Source organism: Aulonocara sp. 'chitande type north' Nkhata Bay, linkage group LG3, assembly GCF_057382095.1.
Source record: "Aulonocara sp. 'chitande type north' Nkhata Bay isolate Kocher_YH1m ecotype deep benthic linkage group LG3, A_spYH_male_GT1.1, whole genome shotgun sequence".
Taxonomy (NCBI): domain Eukaryota; kingdom Metazoa; phylum Chordata; class Actinopteri; order Cichliformes; family Cichlidae; genus Aulonocara; species Aulonocara sp. 'chitande type north' Nkhata Bay.
The window spans coordinates 27,387,681-27,409,998 of NC_141346.1; the positions used below are offsets into that span (position 1 = coordinate 27,387,681).

At 39.7% G+C, this 22,318-nt stretch overlaps 5 protein-coding genes across 5 annotated transcripts in view; 4 read left to right on the top strand and 1 right to left on the bottom strand.

The window, feature by feature from the left end:
- The window catches only part of LOC147334921 (E3 SUMO-protein ligase ZBED1-like), a 144,913-nt gene extending 135,365 nt beyond the window's left edge, over positions 1-9,548 (top strand). Inside the window, exon 4 of the mRNA XM_086286022.1 lies at positions 9,309-9,548. Within this exon, the coding sequence (XP_086142148.1) occupies positions 9,309-9,548 (240 nt within the window). The remainder of the gene's footprint in view (positions 1-9,308) is intronic.
- On the bottom strand, positions 2,050-4,674 carry LOC147334929 (E3 SUMO-protein ligase ZBED1-like). Its single transcript, XM_086286888.1, has 3 exons — positions 3,400-4,674; positions 2,971-3,223; positions 2,050-2,798 (listed from the first exon to the last, which is right to left on the bottom strand). Exons 1-3 carry the CDS (start codon positions 4,515-4,517, stop codon positions 2,382-2,384), a joined length of 1,788 nt encoding a protein of 595 aa, XP_086143014.1. The 5' UTR covers positions 4,518-4,674; the 3' UTR covers positions 2,050-2,381.
- LOC147334930 (polymeric immunoglobulin receptor-like) lies at positions 4,818-8,179 on the top strand. The gene is made up of 5 exons (XM_086287766.1): positions 4,818-4,835; positions 4,879-4,999; positions 6,097-6,417; positions 7,279-7,466; positions 8,093-8,179. Exons 1-5 carry the CDS (start codon positions 4,818-4,820, stop codon positions 8,177-8,179), a joined length of 735 nt encoding a protein of 244 aa, XP_086143892.1.
- A 594-nt stretch (positions 9,549-10,142) lies between the features above and the next one.
- LOC147334931 (E3 SUMO-protein ligase ZBED1-like) lies at positions 10,143-10,961 on the top strand. The gene has a single exon (XM_086286023.1). The coding sequence runs from the start codon at positions 10,143-10,145 to the stop codon at positions 10,959-10,961; it is 819 nt and encodes a 272-aa protein (XP_086142149.1).
- Positions 10,962-21,985: 11,024 nt separating this feature from the next.
- The window catches only part of LOC147334932 (uncharacterized), a 37,273-nt gene continuing 36,940 nt past the window's right edge, over positions 21,986-22,318 (top strand). The window contains exon 1 of the mRNA XM_086286024.1: positions 21,986-22,041. The gene's annotated coding sequence lies outside the window, so the exon portion shown is untranslated. The remainder of the gene's footprint in view (positions 22,042-22,318) is intronic.

Sequence of the window (22,318 nt, forward strand, 5' to 3'; positions counted from 1 at the left end):
GTGATGAGGCTGAATACTGGGCTGTTTTGTCACATGGTGCAAGCAGAATCATCTGCAGCTCAACGTAACAAATAAACACAACAAATAATTGGATCTGGCTGTATGGGTACTTAATGATCAAGCTGGCAGTAATGTTGTGGTGTTTAGTAGACAGGAGGGTGGGGAGTGTGAGAGGAAATGACACACAGGACATGGTTTGAGGTAGATTCATACCCAGGCCCTGCAGTGAGGACTATAACCTTAACTACATTGGTCATCTGCTTAGCCAGGTTAACTATAACAACACTGTCAATTCAGTCTGACAGTGAGTTAGTGAGTTAATGACAGTGAGTCAAACCCACTCCCTCCTCCAACTATGACGGCCTAGACAGAGACTTTATGCAAGCTTCTTTGAAGCTGGCAGACAGTGAAGGTGAAGGTGAGCATAACTGAGTTCTAGCAACTCCTTCTTACTTTAATAACTGGTAAATTTCACTGACGTTCAAAAGAACTCTCAAACCACCAGGAAGGAGACAACAGAAGTATTTATTTTTACCTTCATTGTAATTTCTTCCTTATAAGCTGGTGAGAGGTTGTTGTAGTTGTTGTTGCTTTCAATTTGTAAGATTCCTGCATGAAATGATTTGATCAAATATTTTTAATTTTATATTTTAAATGGTTTACTGTTGTCTATCAGGAAGAGGAATACAATATCTCTGGGTATCTCTGTTTAGCCTGCTGTTCTTGCTACATAACAGGGATATGTGTTTTCCTCTTCAGAGATTATAAAAGGGTTCATGTTCAAAGAAAGACTTTAAATCCATTTTTCAATTTTGTGCCATTTGGCTAATTGTGCCATTTACTTTCAATATTTTATATAAAATAATGTCAAAATGAGACAGCAAAAAAAAAAATTGATTTCTAAACAAATTAATTAATATGCCTCTTTATTCCTAAGAAAACAGTCAGCTTTGAGATGTTGTTTATTTTTGTTTTTTAGATAGCACAGAAAGGAAACAGAAGGGTGACGAGAGTGTGAGGGGAAATGACACAGGAAATGGTCGGAGGCAGAATCAGACCCGGGCCCTGCAGTGAGGACTCTAGTTTTATCCATCTGTTAAGCTGGTGAGAGGTTTTTGTTGTTGCTTATAAATTCAGTTTGTAAGATTTCTGCATGGGATGATTTGATCAGATATTTTTTGCTTTATATCAACTCTATGATTTATTTTGAGTATTTAATGTTAAACATCAAGAAATGATGGTGATTCAGAAATAAATAAATAAATAAATAAATATACATTTTATTCCTTAAGCCAAACACAATATTCAGATGAGAATAAAATGCCAGGAACATTTTATAACCTGGAGAAAAAAAATCAATGTGCTTCATGTGTTCCTCTCAGAGGTTGAACCAGCTGTCGTCAGGTTTTCAAAGTCAAATTTGGTCTGAAACTCTTTTCATTCACACTTACGGCATCAGGGAAACTTCACAGTACTGATCTACATCATCGTGTGATGGATGCATCTAAAAAAGTTGAAGGAAGTGATAAAAAGGAAACAACTCATTCAGTAACTTCAGTTTTCTGATGATCTGACAGAGTGAAGAGTCAGACGCTGTTCTTCTGAAGTTTAACGACTTTTCTGCATCAGAATGAAAATCCTCCATTTTCTCTTCTTCTGCTTCTTGTCAGGTGAGGACTGATGAGCTTAATGTTTCTCTTTAATTCAAAATATACTCAACTTTATAAAACACTTTATGAAATACATTTATCTACATACACTAAATAATGTTGTGATTATCCATCTTCTTTTAAATGTATTATTATTATTTTTCATCTGACAGGTCCAGCTGGGCTCGTCAAGGCAAAACATAATATTTGGTCTGCAGCTGAAGGATTTAATGGCACGCTTAACTAGTGCTGTCAAGAGATTAAAAAAAAATAGAGATTAATTAATTATGATTTTTAATTAATTGATCTAATTAATCTCTTTTTTAATCTCACCTAAAAATAGCTGAGGAAAGCCCTCAACTTATTGTGGCAGACCAAAAGACTGATATAACAAAGAAAGTGACTTTATAAAGTCATTTATTGTTTAACAAACGTTAAACAGATGCAACCATTTACATACTGTTGTATTCTTTTGTAAAATAAGTGGAAAAATAAATACAAATAAAATCAAATAAATTAAGTGCTGCAAGTTAGCACATCAGAGTTGCTCTTTTCTGAGCAATACAGCACTGAAATTCCTCTGCTTCAGATAATGAAAAATAAAACTGACATTGCAGTGCTGCAAGTTAGCACATCAAAGTATTCTTCCATCACAAAAAAAAGTGCTGAACATCAAGCAATCTATTCTAGTAGGCTACAAATGACACAGCAGCTATGCTGACCACATGTGTCTCATTTCTTCTTCCTCAGCCAGTCGCTAAGACACACCAGCCTGGTAACATTTTCTGGAAGCAAGGCTGCCCTTTTCTTTTGCACTATGTGGCCTGCAAGGCTAAAGAGTCTCTCACAGGGTACAGAGGTAGCTGGGGAGGCCAGGTACTTTTGTGCTAGGACTGACAGCTTTTCATAGACTCCTGAGTGAGCATACCACCACTGCAGGGGACAGTCATCAATACTGATGCTGGGTTCTGCTCTGTAGCGCTGCAGCTCTCCAGACTCAATTCCATCTTCTGAGTCAGAGTCAGACCCCAGAAGGAGTTCGCTCCTCCTCTTCTTCTGAGCTGGTCCATCATCCTCTGTGGAGGGCTGGAGACTATCTGCTCTTCTGGGCTCTGCTGCCTGGAGCATATTCTCCAGAATGGTCCACACCTGAATGAATGAATGAATGAATGAATGAATGAATGAATGAATGTGATTAAAACTAAGTGCTTTTTTTTATTTTATTTAATCTTGTAAAGAACTTTGTGTTCCATATAATAAATAAAAGTTTGATTTGATAATGAATTGGACTCATTAGTCCAGCTTAACCTTATTGTCCTACCTGTTCCCTCTTTTCTCTTGGAAGACATTTCAAATCCTTAAACCGTGGATCCAATGCTGTGGCCACCTCGAACCATATCTCGTTGCCATTAGCTCGTCGTGCTGCCAGATCCTTCTGGAAGGCATTCTTGAACTTCACCACGTAGGCAGGATCATCATCAGTAATGTCCATGACACGGTACAGATGGCGAAAAGCAGGCAGCACTACAGAGCAAGAGACGTAGGCCTCACCACCCAGCAGCTCTGTCACATACCTGCAGAGGTGGAGAGGTTTGCTAAATAAACCTAGCTGGATTCATTTAAATCAAAGTGTAACTGATTTCCAATTTAATTGTCCTTAAAAGTTCCTTGTTATGTTCATTAATTTTGATTTTACACATGTAACAGTAGTTTATATAATTAAAATGGGAAGGTGTTTATTTGAACTTACTTGCATGGTTCAAGCAGGAGCTCCAGCCTCTGCAGTTTCGCCCACTCAGCTTCGGTTGGCAAGACCAACCTGTGGTTCTGTTGGTCCAACGTAGCCTGGACAGCCTCTCGGTTACATAGGAGGCGTGAGACCATTGCGAGAGTCGAGTTCCACCTGGTGGGTACATCCTGTATAAGTTGATCGCTCTTCTTTCCGAGTGCTACTTGTTGTTGGTTAAGTTCTGTGGTACTCGCAGGGCTTTGTTTAAAATGACCAACAATCTTGCGGCACTTTGCCAGTACACCGACAAAACCACTGCTATCGAGACATACCGTGATGGTCCTCTGGAGAATGTGAGCATTGCAGGCGATGTGCTCATATGGAAGTGCTCTCATAGCAGCCAGCATGTTTGCTGCGCTGTCTGTGCCAATGGTGGATATCTTGTTTTCAATACCCCAGTCATTTGCTACCTTGAGGAACTGTTCGGCGCATTTATCAGCAAAGTGCCTGGTTTCTGTTCTCATGACGGTCAGTGCAAATGAGTTGAGGTTCCACTCACTATCAATAAAGTGTCCAGTCACCCCAAAATAGCTGTGGTTGCCAGCTGAGGTCCAGTGATCTCCGGTTATAGCAACACAGTTGGGAGAATCCTCCGCCAAAATCTCAAGTTTGTTTTTCTTTTCGCCGTCGTACATTTTGCTGATTTTGGTCGTTACTGTAGTCCTGCACGGCGGCTTGTATGACGGGTCATTGGACGCAATTTGCAACACCTCTGTCAATCCTTCGTCCTCTACTATATTTATCGGCCTACAGTTCATCGCTATCCACTTGGCAATAACATTAGTCAGCCTGTCGGTCGCAGACTTGCTCATACGAGGGGTATTCTCTAGTTTTGTTTGGCGAAAAGCTTTGCTCTGGCTTGCTATATTGCTAACGTCTTCACTGCTAGCTGTTGCTGCACTCGCGGCTGGGTGCTTTGCGTTGAGGTGATAGGCCAAACTTGAGCTGCTTCGGTGGTAAGCAAACTCCTTCTTACACTCTAGGCAGACCACTTTACCTTTGTCAATGGTGCCGTCGGGGCGTTTATGAAATACAAATTTCCCGTTCATTGGGCCAACAACTCTCAGATGCGCCTCCATATCCACACTGTAAGCTAATCACCACTTCTCACCTTGACCTCACGACGTGACTCCACCCCCAACAAGTCAAGCACAAGGAGCCCAGCACATAAAAACGGATTTTATAACATAGCAACTCTCATACAAAATCAATGACGTCAAGAGATTAAAAATTAGATTAACGACATTAAAAAACATAACGCGCTAAATAGCATTGTAATTAATTAATCGCAATTAACGCGATAATTTGACACCCCTACGCTTAACTGCAACTTATCTTTGTCTGGAAGCACAAAGTTCTTCTGTAAGGAAAAATGTGAGATGGAAGCACAGCTCAGAGTGGCAGATACAGCATGAAGTATAAAGATGGATCTCCAAGAAGAGGATTGTGTTTTTAAGCTTCTCACAAATGATCAAGTCTGACTCAGGAATGTACAGGTGTGGTTTGGGAAGATCTTCTGCTCCAGATTCATACTTTGACTTTGAGGTCAGAGTTTCAAATGGTGAGTTTTTACTAAAGGTCACTGAAATTGAAAATGTGGAGACCCCCCCAGGTCTAATTTAGTAATGTGGACCACTTTTAGATCAACCTGTTCAATCAATAAATACAAGCACATTTTACCTGTTATTGCACTTAAGTGTCCATGTTATATGGCATGTGACAACTGTACTAAGATAACGTTTTAGCACCTCAGTGTAAAGCCTACAATAATATTCAATGATTTATTGATTCAAATTTAGGCTCTGCTAAAACTGAGTTTTACACCACCTCCAACTATCAAAGTCTAAAGCAAAATCTTGCTTTTGTTCAGATTTTCTTTTCTCTATAACTGATTTTGAGCATCAGTATCATGGTTTACATCATGATTTAAATAGATGAAATCTACTAATTTAATTCCTATGATGGAGAGTAACAGAAGAAATGTTTGACCTAAAAAGTTGATGATCTTCCAAGAGTGTCATCATGCTAAAAAGAAGTTAGTCACCTTTTTTATATACAGGCTCATCTTCTAGCTGTGAGTCCTGAGAAATGCCTCAAAAAAAGGACAAATGAAAAAAAAACTAAAACATTTGCAGTCACACCGGTGAACTTCAAGGGTCTATAACGCTGCTCTTTAAGTTCATAGTATGTATGTTACATTTTGCATGGATTCATTAAATATGCAACAACAAGTTTTGATTCTCAGAGGATCAGGTAAGAATGTGTTTTTCAGATTTTTCTGATTTATTATGAAATGATAACTGTGCTCATTTGATCCATGAAATATAATCATAATACAACAGTGTAAAAAATGACCCAACACACTAGTATGTTGTATGTTGTATGCTTGTGGGGTGTTTATTGAAGTGCCACACACGTGGCTGTACGTTTCGGCACATAAGTCATAAGCACACAAACTCTCTCTCTCAGGTCTCCGCCTTCACTATATATATAGGGAGAAACCTCAATGGGTAAATCACCACCACCTGTCCCTCCAGCCTCCTTGGCACTGCCCCCTTGAGCTCACTGCCCCACTCCTCCCCTGCAGCTGAGCCAGGGACCACACCTCCCCCACAAACTGGTTCAGTTCAGACTAATTAATGTTCTTCTATTTCACAGATCTGGATAAAAACGTTGGTTTTTATCGCACACAAACTGAGGGAGAAAAGATGACATTGGTATGTTCCAACAACACATATGGACACAGGAAGTTCTTTTGTAAGAATGAGTGTAAGAATGAAGGGGAGATCCTCATTGACACAACTAATAACAAATCTGAGAGTGGCAGATACAGCATTGAATACAGACCAGGATCTGTGTACGGACTGTATGCAACCATCACACAGTCGTCCAAGTCAGACACAGGAAAGTACATCTGTGGTTATGGAAACCCTCTGTCTCCTGATTCATGTGTGAATGAATATGTTCTTGTCATTGATGGTAAGTTTCTTTTCAAAACAGTAAAAAAAACTTTTAACTTTTGGTGACTTTGAGGTGAGATTGTTGTTACTGCCAGAGATCAGCTGATTGGTTGAGACATCATTATACCTTTCTAACATCAAATAAAGGACAAATTGTTGAAGTCTGGATGTCCGATCTCAGAGTATTAATTTCCTGTTGTGCTGATAAATTTATTCCTCTGTTCATTCACAAATATAAACCATATTTCTTATGAAGCTTTAAAAAACATACAGATATTTAAATACAGTAAGTTTCACAGTCATAATGTGCACTAATAATTTTTAATCAGAGCACATATCATATACGAAACATCATTTTTTATATTACTAAAAGTTTTTTAACTATTTGAAATCTAAGGTTATGTGTGTTTAAGAAGTGTGAGCGCCACTTTGAATCATTTTTTTAAAGTTGTGATGGTGGAGCATCATCATCATCATCATCTTTCACTAAAGCTGAGTGTTTCTACTCATGCAGGTGAAACATATGTAGTGCGCTTTATATGAGATTTCCCAGTCTAATGTGTAAAAGAGTATCAGCTTATCCATCAGCTGATCTGATGAGACTGACACTGAACGTGACTTTGTGGTTTATCTGAAAAAGTAATAATGATGTAAAGAACAGGAAAGCAGGCAGCTGAGTGATTACAGATCTTCCCTATTGAACTTACTCATAAGCTTCATGTTAATGCTGCATTTAGTGCTTCATACATGTTTCTATTTACCTGTATGATAATATGATTCGTTTTACTGCATTTGTCTGTATCGCTATTGATTTAGTATTGATATTTTTTCTGTTTGTTGTTCACAGATTCAAACCCACCTGCTTCCACACTGCAGACAGCAACAACACAGAGTGAAAGTGTCACTGCAGGAGTCTCTACACATTGTCCTGACTCCTCCTGGCTTCTGGTTGTGCGTGCGTCCTTGGATGGTGTTTTGCTGATGGCTGTTTTCCTCATGCTCTGCTACATTAGTAAGACAAGGAGGAACTTTGGACTGAACACCAGAGAAAATGACACAAACATGGAGGTGAGTTTGTGTCACTTGTTTTCTGTCTGTTGTTTCAGGTTTCAGTGAGTGTTGTTGATTCATGCTGTCAGTGTGACTTTCTCAGTGAAATGTAGTGAAAAGAGGTGATGTTACCTGTTATTACGGTTTCTTCAATAATATCCTTGTAGTGTTAGTCCAATAATCACACAACTGGTATGTTAACACCAACTTTAATGGTAGCCTTCTTTCGTTCAACCACACAAAAAAAACCTGACCCTCCAAATCTTCTTCTCCCCCTTCCCACCTGCACGTAGCCATGCCCCCCTTCACTGGACACTTGCGCAGTGGGACAGATACATCTTAACAGTAGTTACATACAACATACAACATATTTTTTGGTCCTTTGAGGTTATTCCACAGCATCATAATTTCAGGATGTCATATCTAAAAGTGTGAAAGCCCCTTTAGTTCTGTTTCCAGACACTGCAGCACATGTAAGCTGCTCTGAAGCAAATCTGTTGAACTTCTTATGATATTTATAATGTTACATTTTTTTTTGGTTTGTTTGTTTCTCTTGAATAAACTTTGTGCTTCTGTTTTTTTAAAGTTCAATTTGCATTAAACTGTGATGTTGCATGAGGTTATTGTCTTTTTTTCATTTTCAGTTATCTGTAACACATGAGAACTGGGATCCAACCATCAAAAACAAAGAGTCCAAAAGCAACAGGACAAAACCCACTCTTCATTATTAAAGACCAAAATCTAACAAGTAAAAATTAATTTTGAGATTTGAGATTTCACAAATCCATTATTTCCCAACCGTAACTGAAAAATGTTGTAAACATTTGGTTTTATTTCATTCATTGTTGTCTACTGTATGATTTATACATCTATGTGCTTACTTATGCCATGTATTTGAAATCACCGGTGTTTATTACAAGATACAACAAAATTAAACAGGTGTTGAGGATGCAAAATGGTGTGATGGTTCCTTAAATAAATTAGACAAATACAGAGTGTTCTACAATAATGAGTCTGTGGTGTTCAGGAAAACAAGAAACAATAAAACATACAATAGAAATACAATCGATAGTTGCACCAGAAGCCCGATTGAGGGATGTCTACATGCTTTGTTGAATCAGGGGAAACATCTTCCAGTGTGGTCAGAGTCAAAGACCAGCCATCTAACTTTGCTTCTGGAGATTTGTTGTTTGTTTGTGTTGTTTGCTGTTTGTTTTGCATTCCAGTAATCTGATCAAAGGAGGATTACTCCATGTACTACTTAGGTTCGGTGCTTGGTCTGTGACCAGCAGCTGGCCTACAACAACAACACCTCATCGATGCTGAGGCATCTCCGTGCTAAGCACAATGGGGTCCCATCTACGAGTACAATGACAGTGAATCCAAGCATTCATGGTATGGACATCAACCGTTATTCAGTCATTCATTCATTCATGTCTCACATCACTAGCACAAAATGTCACTAATTGCGTTTGACTTCGCTTTCTGGGTGAGAGGATGCACTGGTTGGTGGTTCTTCCCCTTCCTATGTAATGTCCGCAGGCTATTGGTAAGATGGGAGGCCCATTTACTTGATCCCACAACACATAATAACCATTGAACTACCTGTGAATAATGGCATTAAAGCCTAATCAACTTATACAACACAGTTAAGCCTATTTTCATCCTCACATTCAAATGTTTTTGTGTATTGAAGGGATCATGAACACAAATCCCACTCAGACCAGACAGCAGGTGGTCGATGCTGCTTTGGTGAACATGATCGTGAAGGACTCGCAGCCCTTTTCCATTGTTGACGATGCTGGTTTCAGACAGTTTGTTGGTGTCTTGGACCCAACCTACACAATCCCCACCAGAAAGGCTCTAAAAGAAATGGTGGTGGAAAAGTTCAAGGAGGAAAAGGAGAAAGCAAAGAGAGAAGTGGAGAAGGCTACAGCTGTCAGTCTCACCAGTGACATGTGGACATCCATTCATATGGATGCCTACTTGGCTGTGACATGTCATTTTGTCAATGAACAAGATACACTATCCACAGTGTTGCTAGGAGTGAGACATTTCTCCAAGGCACATACTGTCATGACCCTGTGCCTTCTTGGCTGACTCTGTATGGCTACAAGTGTTTTTGTTGTGCTGCGTCTCCCTCTCTCCCCTCCCGCGCACTGCGCTCTACCGGGGCGGAGTCATGACGGCTCCAGCCCCTGGCTCGGACACCTGCAAACAATCATCTCACTCACTTCTTAAGGCGGCTGCTGAGAGTGCTTCCTCGCTGGATTATTGTGTAACACTCGTCAGTGTCATTGCCAATCTGAGCCTTTTTCCGAAGTTTCTTTCGTGCCGCAACTTACCTGTTTTTCCTCCCTGTGCCAGATTTCTCGCCAGCCTGAGGACCGCCGTTTGGTGAGCTAAAAGCCGGAGTCCGAGCTACCTGAGCTTCAGTGGATTGTGTACATAGCCGTCCCCTTCCCGTGTCTGCTGTTCCCTGGAGACCCTCTTCCTGTGCCCCCTCACCTGTATATATCCACACCTGGTGTCTGTGTGTAAATAAATTGTGAACTTTAGTGACGGTCTGCCTCCGAGTCGCTCCTGAGCCTGACACATACAGCAGAAAATATTGCTGAGGTGAAAAAGGTTTTGATGGAGGAGTGGGGCATCCAAAATAAAGTCAGATGCCTCGTCACTGATGCAGCACCAAACATGATTGCCTCATCTAAAATATTGAAAGTGTGCCACACAAAGTGCATTGCACATACTCTGAACCTCATTGTGAGAAAATCAATTGACAACACGCCTGGGCTTGAGGAGATCAGAGGTAAGGCACGTAAATTGGTAAGCTATTTCCGATCTAGCACAACAGCAAAGGAGAAGCTCTGCCAAATGCAGCAGCAGATGGGCAGATCACATCTAAAGCTCCTTCAGGAGGTTGATACCAGGTGGAACAGCACATACACCATGCTGCAGCGTCTGTATGAGGAGAGAGAGCCAGTTAGTGCTGCCCTTGTCTCAATGAGAACAGATCTCACACCTGTCACTGCTGAGGAGTACCACTCAGTTAAAGAGTGCCTGGAGGTGCTTTCTCCTTTTTACACAGCCACTACTGAACTTTCTGGAGAGCAGAGAGTATCTGGGTCCAAAGTCATTCCACTTGTCTGCATGCTGCGGTATGCAATTGCTAAAAAACAACCTCAAGTTCTTGATGACAAAGCCCGCCAGCTGTGCATGAACCTCACAAGAATGCTGGGTGAATGTTCGTCTCACTTGGAAACAATGAGTGTAATGACCATTGCTACCCTGCTTGATCCAAGATTCAAGGCTGTGGGGTTTTGCATTCAGACCAATGCTCAAGCTGCAGTGAGACGTCTGACTGCAGAATGTGCCACCATCATTGAAAATGAAAAAGACCAGATCATGCCCGTCCCTCCTATCCCATCTACCTCGTCACAGCCAGAGCCAGCAACCAGTTCTGCAACTCAGTCAGGTATGGCTTTTGTTGACCTGAAGTCCATAACACAATGACAGGGTTCCAGCATATTCTAAAAATGTCTCAATAGTAAGAATATGCTTTAATATCCCAACGTTTCAATTCCGTTATTGGAAATATGTGACTATTAGACGTTTTTTAACAAAACGACAATCTGCTTGTCGAAATATAAATTTCATTAGATATCTTTAGTAACACTTACATTTGAATATTCACATGTGATGTCATTTTAAAATACATCTGGAAATGTCAGTCTACAGAATGTGCAGCTATTTAATTTCATTAGTCTTTCAGGTGGTGGGCTGTGGTATTTGCTGGACAGCCATATGGTGGAGAGGCAGGTGAGGAATGCCACAGCAGATGCCACAGTGGAAGTACAGAGGTACATGGCAGATCCTTTGATTCCCCGGACAGAGGATCCGCTCCACTTCTGGGCAACCAGGAAGAATGTATACCCCCATCTTCATAAACTTGCTTTGCAGTTTATGTGCACCCCAGCATCATCCGTTCCATGTGAGAGGATCTTCCCTAAGGCAGGGGAAATCATATCCAAGAAAAGGAACAGACTCAGTCCTCGCACAGTGGAACAAATTCTTTTCTTGAATAGAAGCCACACAGGATAACCTTAAATGCATCGTGTTTGTATTTGACATGTTCGCAAGGATTCCCCCCACCCAGTTCACAATCAGTTATTTCCCCAGTTTCAAAATATATCAGAGATGTAGCAAATATCATATGATCTATATACAGACCTGTCCAGGTGTCCAGTGGTTAATTGCTAAGTACCTGGAGGCAGGACCTCACAGCAGAGGCATGCGCCATACTGTGTTGTATGTTATTATATGTATTTTGCATGTATTTTATTTACCAACATAAAGAAGTGACAGGCAAATAAATACCACACCATGATGCATGTTTACATGAGAACGGTTTATTGATTACATCTACCCATTAGACTAATGATGGCCCGCTGGAAGCTGGCGCTCCGGTGTGTACCCAAAAAACAACACACTGCAGAAGCACTGTGTCGTTTGGCCAGAGTCACGTGATCGGTGACGTCCGAAGCTTCATTTCGAACACAAGTGTTTCAGTGGTTTACAGGCAGGTGAATCATTCGCGGGATTTTGAGTTGATTTTGCTCAATTCATTTTATCTGCCGAAGTGAAAAACCTGAAATGTCCAAAATCATGTTTTCATAATGTAAATGCCATTACAGCATATGACTTTAGGAACACTTCCATGTGAATTAAAGCTGATGAAGACTACAAAAATGTATTTGACACTATACGTACATTACATTGCTACAGTTTAGAAAATCATTTTGTTTGTTTTTAGGTGATAGTCTGCAGGACCCAGGAATACCTGCATATCTACCAGCTTGCAGTGTGGTTCCTGCACTCCACAGCCTCTTCTGTTCCATGCAAGTGGATTTTCTCCAGGGCAGGAGAAACTATTTCTAAGAGAAGAAACAGACTCAGCCAGCGCACAGTAACACTAATCCTCTTTTTAAATGTAAATAACAAAAGTGCTACCTGACATAGATCATGTTCTTACTTTGCAAGTTCTTGATTAGGGGTGGGTATACGTCACAATGTGTCCTGCGTCCTGATCGCTGCAGACGGTCTCCTCCGTGACGTCTCTCCTGTACAGTGCAGTACAGAATCGCTGCACCGATCGCTAGCAGCGTGACTCTGCAGTGCAGTACTGTATGGCCACGATGTCGACGAAACGTTTTGCACCGTCAAAAATTAAAATTGGGTACTTGATTTCACCTATCGCTGGTTATTTTAGAACATAACACCCGTGATAAACGAGGGACAGCTGAGAAATATAACATTTGAATCCATTTTCTCTTTTGCTCTGAGGCGCGGGGGAAAAAATATCGACAAGTTGATGAACATCATTTACAGATATATTGGGTAAATGCCCAAGACATCTATAGAAATGTAAATCGCCACTTGATTCATTCATTTGCTTAACTTGTTTTGGACGTAAACAAGGCGCGAATAGGACACCGGAAACAAAGCTCCCCACAGGAGTTTCCGCACCGGAAGTAGCATATGCTAACATGCACATAGTCTATTTCCCATGTTGGGTTTTACATGTGAAACACTTTGCACTGAAATTGATGGAAAATACAAAAAGGTTTCTTCAATCTGACAAAATGTTAGACATAATAGTGTCTAATGAATGTATCTGGGTACTTTGAGTAAAAATGTGCCTGTTGTTCTTATGAACCCTGTGTCTCAAATGTTTAGTCAGTTTCATTTTCATGTTTGTTTTCCTTTTGTCCCTGTCAAGTTTATGCATCTTAGTCTCTGCCTCAGTGTCTGTTTCGTATCTTATTTTTGTCTTATTTTTGCCCTTTGTGCATTTAAACCCTTAGTTAGGAGTAAATGTGGATTTTCTGTGGCAAACATGAATGTCAGTGTCTCGGTTTATGAAGGTCACCTTTAAATATGACAGTGCTGAGATACGGACATCCTGTGAAGTTGTCACCATACTAGTGATGAGCAAAGCGAGACTTCGTGAAACATTTGAAGTCTTTGTGCTTGTATTGATGATTCCAAACAATCTGAAACCATCTCCACAGTGGCACCTGCTGGACAATTTGGCTATTGTCACGTCCTGATCATATTCTGTGAAATGGTGACGTAGACAAGTTCTGCACAACTTCAAACAAACCCACTTATTAAACCAGACCATCCATAACTGTGATCATCACATGTTTTGGAGAAATCCTCAAGCAAACAAGGCACCTTGTCTTCTATTGGATAGTGAAAGTGAGGAAAGTGCAGGAGGGGGGAGCAAATGACTTTATCTATTGATGTTATTTAATTATTTCTGTTGATGGTCTTTTTATAAGTAAATATGTTGTTAGAGTATTTTTTTTAGAAGTTGGGTAATTAGTGGTACGGTAGAGTACTAAGGTCACATTAATGAAAGGAAAAAAAATGAGTCCATTTTGACATTAAACTTGAAATAGTGTTTTGAGAAAAGTCGAAATGTGGAGATTACAGTTGTTGTTTCCAGCCAGACAAATGCCACAGCAGCTATACCCTCACAAAATGCCTCAGAGAAACAAATCAATCAGCTGGCTCATCATGTCTTGTGATACAACATGCATCCTCTTCATTGCACGAGGGCGTAAACATCGATATCCTTGCTTCTGTCCATTGCCAGACATTTCATTTTATACTAATCCAGCCAACAAGTTTGTGTGTTTGTTCCCTTCTGACCAGATGCAGCTGTTGTCACAGAGGGTGGACGGGGAGAAAAAGTCAGACCTGCTATTTTTGGCACCGTTTCTGATTCTTCTGCTGAAGGTGCAGCTGCTACAATGCCGAGTAGACTGACACATTTTACTGATTCTTTTTCTTCCCCAGTTTCTTCTCAGCTTTTCAGCTCCGCCTCTTTTCGCTTTTTCATATCTCTGTTTCATCAACCACTTGTTCCATATTAAAGTCTGATGTTGCTTTAAGACATTTAAAGAAATAATACCAAATAACAGCCCAGCTTGCGCTTTACATTTGAGCCTCTCACTCGCTGCCACAACGTCTTCCCTCGTGCCCTCGTCACCCTGTCAACAGACACACTTTGAACTTTGAAATACTGGAAATGAAACACCATCCGGGAAGCCACCCTGGCTAGCAGCCATGGCAGCAGCCATGACAGGTTAGCATGCTGCAAACAGTGATGCCTATTAAAATCTAATGTTCATTTCAGTTCTGGAGAAATTTATAATTCTTCTAATGTTAGTGATAATATTTTTATTCAATCTAATTTGTACTGATAAATAATGCAGCACATAAAGAGAAAATGTGTGAACCCACACAGTAGCTCACAGGTCACAAGCTTAAATTAAGCTTCCATTTTTGTTTTTCTGGTTAAACTTAAAACAAATCAAACCGATTGTCTGTCCATCAGCAGCCTGAGAGCTGGATAACACAGAAACACTCTTACATTACAGAGACATTTGTAGACAGAAGCACAGACCACAGAAACTTGATGGGCAACAGAGAAACAGGATATTAAACTCACCTCTGAAACAACATTAACTCCAACACTCTGCGCATGATCAGACACCAAAGGCTGTCAGCTTTGTTATGAAGTCTTCATTAACTCTCCTGTAAATAAATGATTTTCTAGAATTAAACTAGTTTGTCTGCTCCTCTCTCTCTCACTCTGTCTCAGCCCACATCACCTTTTTAGACATTTAAAGCTTCAGCTGGGCAGAAACAGCTCAAACACATAATCTGTTGGAGAGATTCAAGACTCCTGAATGTTTTTTATTTTGTTCCCACGACACACCTGTGGTTCTTCAAAGGTGGAGAACAGCTGCAGAAAAACAGTCAGTCAGATTAGGAGTTAGAAATAAAAGAAAGAACTGAAGTTTCTCTGAAAGTGGCATCACTAACTTCTCAGTGTGCTTATGGAGAGCTCGTATAGAAAACGTGGCACAATTCAGACTTTCTGGTCTAATTTTTCTTTCTTTTTTTTATTGGTAGAGAGAGTCAGTCAGCATAACTATGAGAGGCTCTGGATTTAAAAGCGAGGAAATGTGAGAGATAACTGACAGTGATTCAGACTGCAGACATCCTGACAGCAGCACCTGATTCACACCTGTTTGCTTTAACATCTCTGATCAAGTTCAACAATCAGGACACCAGATGATGTTCCTGTTCTCACTGAGTGTGATTAATGAAGATTCAAATAAAACAGTTTCACCTCAAGTTTCATTTCTGAGGGTTTTAAGTTTACAGTTAAAGATCAATTCTGCTCTTTAAACAGTTTAAACAGTTTCTGGATCCACAAACACTTTATTAGTCTGAGTTGATCCAGATGTAACTTGAAGGAGAAGTGAAAATCAAACAGGGATGTTGGAATTTGTCTGATCACCTGATCACTGACAGGAACATGTGAACCTTAAAGCAGAGAGTTTGTTTCAGTCAGTAAGAAGAGCGAGTCATCATGCACAACAACGATAAATCAAGTCTTTGAAGCAACGAGAAAGCTTCCATTTGAAACGAGGAGACATTAGGAGTAAGTATCTGAGTGTTTATAATATTTTACTCTATCAGTGTGTTTATGTTATAGTGTGTTTGTTTCTATTTTATTTGAATCTTTTTTCTTTGTGGATTCAAAGGCAGCAGCTGTATAAATAAAATAACTGAGTGTTCGTCTGTTACTGGCTGCAAAGTATGAAGCTGCTGTGTTTGTACAGTGAGATTGAACAACAGTAATGTGGGGTAATTTCCAATAAACCAAGTTCAAAAAAGGGGAGTCTATGGCTGACGCGTGTTCCTGGTTTCCAAAAGAAATGCTTCCAGTTGCATTATGATTTGAAGACTGTTTATTTATTACAAACTGAAGATGTAACAATGAACTCCTTCCTAAATAAGCATGAAAGTTCCAGAAAATAGCAGTTATCCAGAACTACCTGTGCAAACAGTCAGAAAACCGTGAGACTCATAACCTCTCTGTCCATGCTCCTCCCCTCTCACACAGGGTTTCATGCTACTATTGCATTTGCATACTTAAAGTGAGAGGTGACTTAAAATTACTTTATGTAAACACATATATTTTCACATTTATTAATCCTGAAAAGATGACTTATGTAATGAATCTATGAATTACCAGTGGCAAAGAAGGCAAGAAGTAGCACTAACAGGTCTTACATGCCCATTAACACTGGTGGTGCAATACTAGTAATGGGCATGTAAGACCTGTTAGTGCTACTTCTTGCCTTCTTTGCATGTAGTACGGCAGTATAGTTACCTTTAACCACAGAAGGGAAATATGGACCAGATCAGACAGGTTCTAGATTCGTAGGAGCCAAGGGTGTATGACAACAGAGTACTTGTACACAGTAGGTGTAGAAAACACAATCGCATTTATTAGCAATTATTAAAGTTTAGCAAGTTGTGCACATTTAACAAAAGTAGAGCGCGCTTCTTGAAAACAAAATAAAATAAACCCCACAAATGGTCGACTCAAGGATATATTGTCTTTTGTGTCTTTTTTAAAGTCAATTTCAGTCTTTCAATGTTCAATAGTCACTCAGTGTGTTTGTAACCAGTCGGGTTACAATCTACCAGTTCATCCGGCTCTTTGGGCTGGGCTCGCCATCCAGTACTGGAAACGGGATCCTCGATTCTTCTCAGGTCCTCAAAACCAATCCAATCCAAATAAGCAAAGGGAAAAAAACCTGACCATGTGAAGCAACAAATGCTACACGGGGCTTCACAGTGCTCACGTTGGCTCACGGCCTCTGGAATACAGTATCACTCTTATTATTCTCGCCGAAAAAAGGACTTTCACTATCCAGCTAGCTTCTTCGCCGCACGGGTAAACTGATCTTTCACTGTCTGTGTCTCTGGCGTATCTCACTGGCACACGAAGGCACACACAGGTGTCTGAGCAGCGCGCAGACTGGGGGAGGGTCAGACTGGCCAATGATTGGTCGCTCAGTGGATCTGACAAACACACTCTAAAAGACTAAGTCCTGCCCCCACACCATTTATATATTACATATACATATGTACATATTAATTAACTTATGTTTACATGCTTTTTATCAGTATTTATTATATTTTAACTTTGTTTTTATCAATATTTATTCCCATTGTGAGAGTATGAATATTTATACTTTTAATCCCATTTTTAACACTGGGTTATACCTGCCAGAAATGTGGACACAGAACAGCAGCACAGTATCACCTATAACATATAATAATAATCAACATAATCTACTTTCAGTCTTGGCCATCTCAAACACACGGCTGTGACTGCACAAAAGTCCACCCAACTGCTGTGAAATCCTTTTTCTGAAGCAAAGCCAATCAGAAGAACCTGGGTTAAAAGCAGGTGGGGTTAAAACGTCTCATCTCAAGCTCCTGCAGTGAAGTCCAAGAATGAAAATATGGAGCTAGAAAAAGACCTGTGAGTGTGGTGATCAGCACATTCAGCTAACATGGGAAAGGTCCCCTGATCACCTACAAATAAGGCATAAAAGAAGCTCTGTTTGTGTATTAGTTAGCTGGTTTCAGTGATTATATATTTATACATCATGTATGTCATAGACTTATTCTTAAAGCCCTTTTCACATAGGAAGAGCACGCCCTGAGCTGACTGCCAGGTTGAGTAAATGAGACAGAATTTGTGCTGAGCTGATCGCTGCACTCTGCATGTCCTGTGCTGTAGTTTGTCATTCTGCATTTCTATCAACGTCACACCATGCTACACTTTGTTTTATGTGGCAGGAAACCATTATTGCACAGCACAAGCCTTAAGAAATAGTGTGTTTATACCATGTTTGTACCCATAAGTGAGGGAAAATGAAAAAGAGAAATACCTGTACAGCTCACAGGTGCCATGTCCTGAACTCTTTTAATAAAAACCTTTATTAAATTTGTACAAGGCTCTCTTTCTTTGTTTGTTTGTTTTTCATTGGTTGGTCATGAAAACTGAAGCTTACACTGTAAACAGCATGAGACGTCTTTTTAAAAGATTCTTCCACTGTGAAAATTACTGTTTTATGTTGTTTATTGTTTGTATTCTTCCTGCTGTAATGGTCGTCTTGTACCTAAATATATCCTGAAAATGACTGGAGCTGTCCTCCTTTCTGGCAAACATTAAGGATAAAAATACAAATGACTGAGCGTGTTGAACATAATATAATCTTTGTGGTATTAGTGACGTTTTGCTGTGGGAAGATCAGATAATGCAAACTGTTTTCCACAATGAGTTTCATTCACCGAGCAGCGATGCTGTTTGTTTTTCACACAGTGAGCTCCTCTCTGCTCAACTTAAGTGGATGAAATCTAAATTTGTCAAAGCACTGAATCAGTAGGTTTGTTAGCAGTTAGCTGCTACCTAAACTGGAGAGTGAGAGGAAGTGACATCACAGAACTCTCCAATGAGACAAGAGGACTCTGAGCCTGTTGTCTCTCTTATGACTGTTTATTTTTTATTTCTTAAAAATACATAATAAATATACAATCTTACAAATACAAACAAAAATGCCACAAACCCAGAGTGTGCTTGCACCTGATCACCACACCTGAGTCAGGATAAGTCACTGATAAATACAGCAGCACGATGTTCGTTATATTACACTGAACATGTATAATGTGCATGCAATTTTTCTGATGTTCAGATTAGATTAGATTAGTTTTATTGTTATTCCAGTAAAATGCTGATGCAAAGAATCAGTAAACTACAGTATAATACAGCATGTGATGCATCTGATTTAATGTTAGAAAACCACTTTAGACTATTTAAGTGGAGCAACAAACAACAACTAGTCTCACAACTATGACATGCATTCAGTTATAATTACAGGAAGTGATGCTTTGCTTTCACTTGACATGAACTTTGAGTGTGAAGGACACAAAGATGAGCTGCTGTCTGGTTACCTGCTGGACTTTATTCTGCTTCCAGAACAGGATCATGACAGGAACCTCAGCTCTTCTACATGGAGACCAAACAAGGTCCCAGTGGACTGAAAACATTCACTGAGTGACTGATTCCATCATTCAAACATTCACATGTTGGATTCATGGAAGGAAAGAACTATATGAACCAAACAGCAGCATCTGGAACACATCTGGAAAACACAATCCCTCCATGCTCCAACAGTCAGGACAAACTCTGATTTTCTGCATTGATTCAACTTTAACACTGTAGGAAATAATAGAGTCACATTTGTGTTTACAGAGTTACAAAGTGTTTTATTGAGTTTAGTTTGAATCATTTTCTATCACAGAAAAGTTCATAGAGAATATAAATCATTTGATAACAGCTTCTCATCACAGGAATCATCTGTGTGAACAGATTCAGAGGTAAATACAGGAAATAAACAGAACTGGTGCAAACAGTGTAAATATCACAGTAATATGCTGACTTATGAGTCTTATAGAGGAGGAGCATCACAGCAGCAACAGCTTCACCTAATGTACAAAGTAACATTCAAAGAATCTCACAGAAATGCTGCAGTTTGAACATCAACACTCAGCTACAGTCTGAGCTGAAATGAGGCTGTCTGTCCAGATGGTGGCGCTGAAAGCTCACTGTTTCCTGCTCTGTTACAGACACCTTCTTATTTTCAGTTTCTTGCAAACATCACCACAGTTTACAGATGATCCTGCAGCTTTACTTTGACCTGCTGCACTTTCAGGGATTATCACCAACATTTCACTCCTGGCTGACTCGTTTTATTATTATTGATTATTGATCAGTCGGACTTCTTTTAAACAAATTTAAATTAATAAAACGTTTCTTCTTCTTTTTTTTCTTGTAGGGGAGTAGTGTTTGTGTTTCTCAGAATCAGCTGAGAATCATTCACTGAACAAACATTTTTCCATCCACGAAGTAAGAGCGTATAACATGATGTGTTTCAATACTGCATCAGAACTCGTGACAAAAACAGAGAAGGATGCTTAAATGTTGAGATAAAAACACATTTCAGGACTGAGTTGGAACAGATTTCCCTCTAAGACCTAAATAAATATCCACAGGAAGCAGCAACACTGAGTTTAAACTCTGAATAAAGATTTTATTTATTTGAAAGGTTCAAGGACGGAACTGCTCTTCTGTTTCCTCAATGCGCACTTTAAATTTTCAAAACTTCACAGCTGTGATTGGTCCAAACAAAAGCTGACGAAGGACCAGAGTCAAAATATAAAAGCTGGTTTAATAATAGTTTAATTAATGGGCTTCCTCTGGATCACTAAGAAGTCCCGACCAGCTCAGGACGTATCCTGCCTTCCGCCCAAAGACAGCTGGGACAGGCTCCAGACCCGGAATAAGGTGATAAGCGGAAGTAGATGTGTTGAAAAAAATTCTAACATGAAATCCTGCTGAGTTTTATATTTTAACATTAAAGATGTTTTAAAGGACTGAACATGAAAAATAGAAACAGCCAAATCTCCCGCAGTTTTTACTCACCAGTTTAAAGAGAGCGAGCAGCGAGCTGTCCCTGTTGTTCACATTAATAATTTAATGATCAGCTGAAGAACGAAGTGACTGTCAGCAGCAGTGAGAAAGACTCAGAGGAGGAAGAAGCTGCTGGCTAGAAATTAAAGACTGATCAGAAACACAAGAAAAACAAGTTAATGTAAAACATGAACGGCTTTGATTCACACCGAGTAAAAAGGAGGAAACACGAGAGTCGATTCATCTGGAATCAAACATTTTCTTTAAGTCCGGAAAAATAAAAAAATGTTAATACGTGAAACGAGTTTGAAGCAAAAACTAAGCTGAAGCGAAAATATGAAAATGGTTGTTAGGTAAACAGTTCCTGCTGTAAGACACGAACACATCAAATACTGCTGCTGTCTGTTCTTCTTTCCACACAAATTCTGTACACAACAGTATCCACGGAAAGATTTCACAGACTGCTGGAGGGAACAGACCACTCCCGCCTCGTCCAATGGGCGTGGTTGTGCTTGATTATTCCCTGCCCCTCATCATTGGTCGGGGTTTCGTATAGAGCATGATGACCACGCCCCCAATGACGCAAATGGCCACGCCATTGAACACTCAATTATATATTAGATTATATATTATATATTAGAAATTTGTTATAAAATAAAACAAGCTTACCATAAAATAATCTTGTCAATATAACATATAGTAGTCCAATACAATTAACACAAAAAGTTCATGTCTGACAAACAAGTGGTTTCTATAAATATTTGACCGGAATGAAAAACATAACAACAACATAAAAAAGTCATGTTCGTGTTACCAGAAAAATGTGTGCAGGTATAACATAAAAAAACTAAGGTTAACCAAACATAACTTAATTTCGTGCAACCGATTACAATAATTTTTTTATGTTTATCCCACTGATTATTTTTTTCAGTGCAGATTTCACTGACTGAGCTGGAAGGAGCAGAGTTACTTATAGTTACTAACCTTTGCTCCGCCTACCGCCCCTTCGTGCCTAGCACCAAACCCCGCCCATCATTGGGCTCCGCCTACGCGTGGCGTGTAGGCGGAGCAGAGGTTAGCTATATAAGTAACTCTGTTCCTTCCAGCTCAGTCAGTGAAATCTGTCCGTGTTTGTTGGTGTGTGCAGAATGTGGGTATAAAGAAGAGCAGACAGCAGCAGTATGTATTTGTATCTGTAACTCTGTTTTTTCATGTCAAACGTCTCTGAGAGTGTTGAAAGTGAAATCTCTGCTCTCATTATCATTAGATATAATGTTATTATTTTACCAGCTGATGTTACAGTCTAATACAGACTGTTTGCATCGTTTACTTTCAGACAGTTTGTTCTCCTTCTTTTCTCTCTCTCTCTATTTCATCCATCATCATCATCATTTTCATGAAGCTGAACAAGTGATGATGTCATTTCTGATTTCACTGTAATGTGAGAACTCACAGA

Excerpts from the sequence above, each read along its gene's own strand:
- LOC147334929 (XM_086286888.1), bottom strand. The coding sequence starts at position 4,517 with ATGGAGGCGCATCTGAGAGTTGTTGGCCCAATGAACGGGAAATTTGTA. Across the intron at positions 3,224-3,399 it reads CTCCTGCTTGAACCATGCAA|GTATGTGACAGAGCTGCTGG; the intron begins GTAAGTTCAAAT and ends CCACCTCTGCAG. Across the intron at positions 2,799-2,970 it reads CAAGAGAAAAGAGGGAACAG|GTGTGGACCATTCTGGAGAA; the intron begins GTAGGACAATAA and ends TCATTCATTCAG.
- LOC147334930 (XM_086287766.1), top strand. Across the intron at positions 6,418-7,278 it reads ATATGTTCTTGTCATTGATG|CAACAACACAGAGTGAAAGT; the intron begins GTAAGTTTCTTT and ends CACTGCAGACAG. Across the intron at positions 7,467-8,092 it reads AAAATGACACAAACATGGAG|TTATCTGTAACACATGAGAA; the intron begins GTGAGTTTGTGT and ends TTTCATTTTCAG.
- LOC147334931 (XM_086286023.1), top strand. The coding sequence starts at position 10,143 with ATGATTGCCTCATCTAAAATATTGAAAGTGTGCCACACAAAGTGCATT.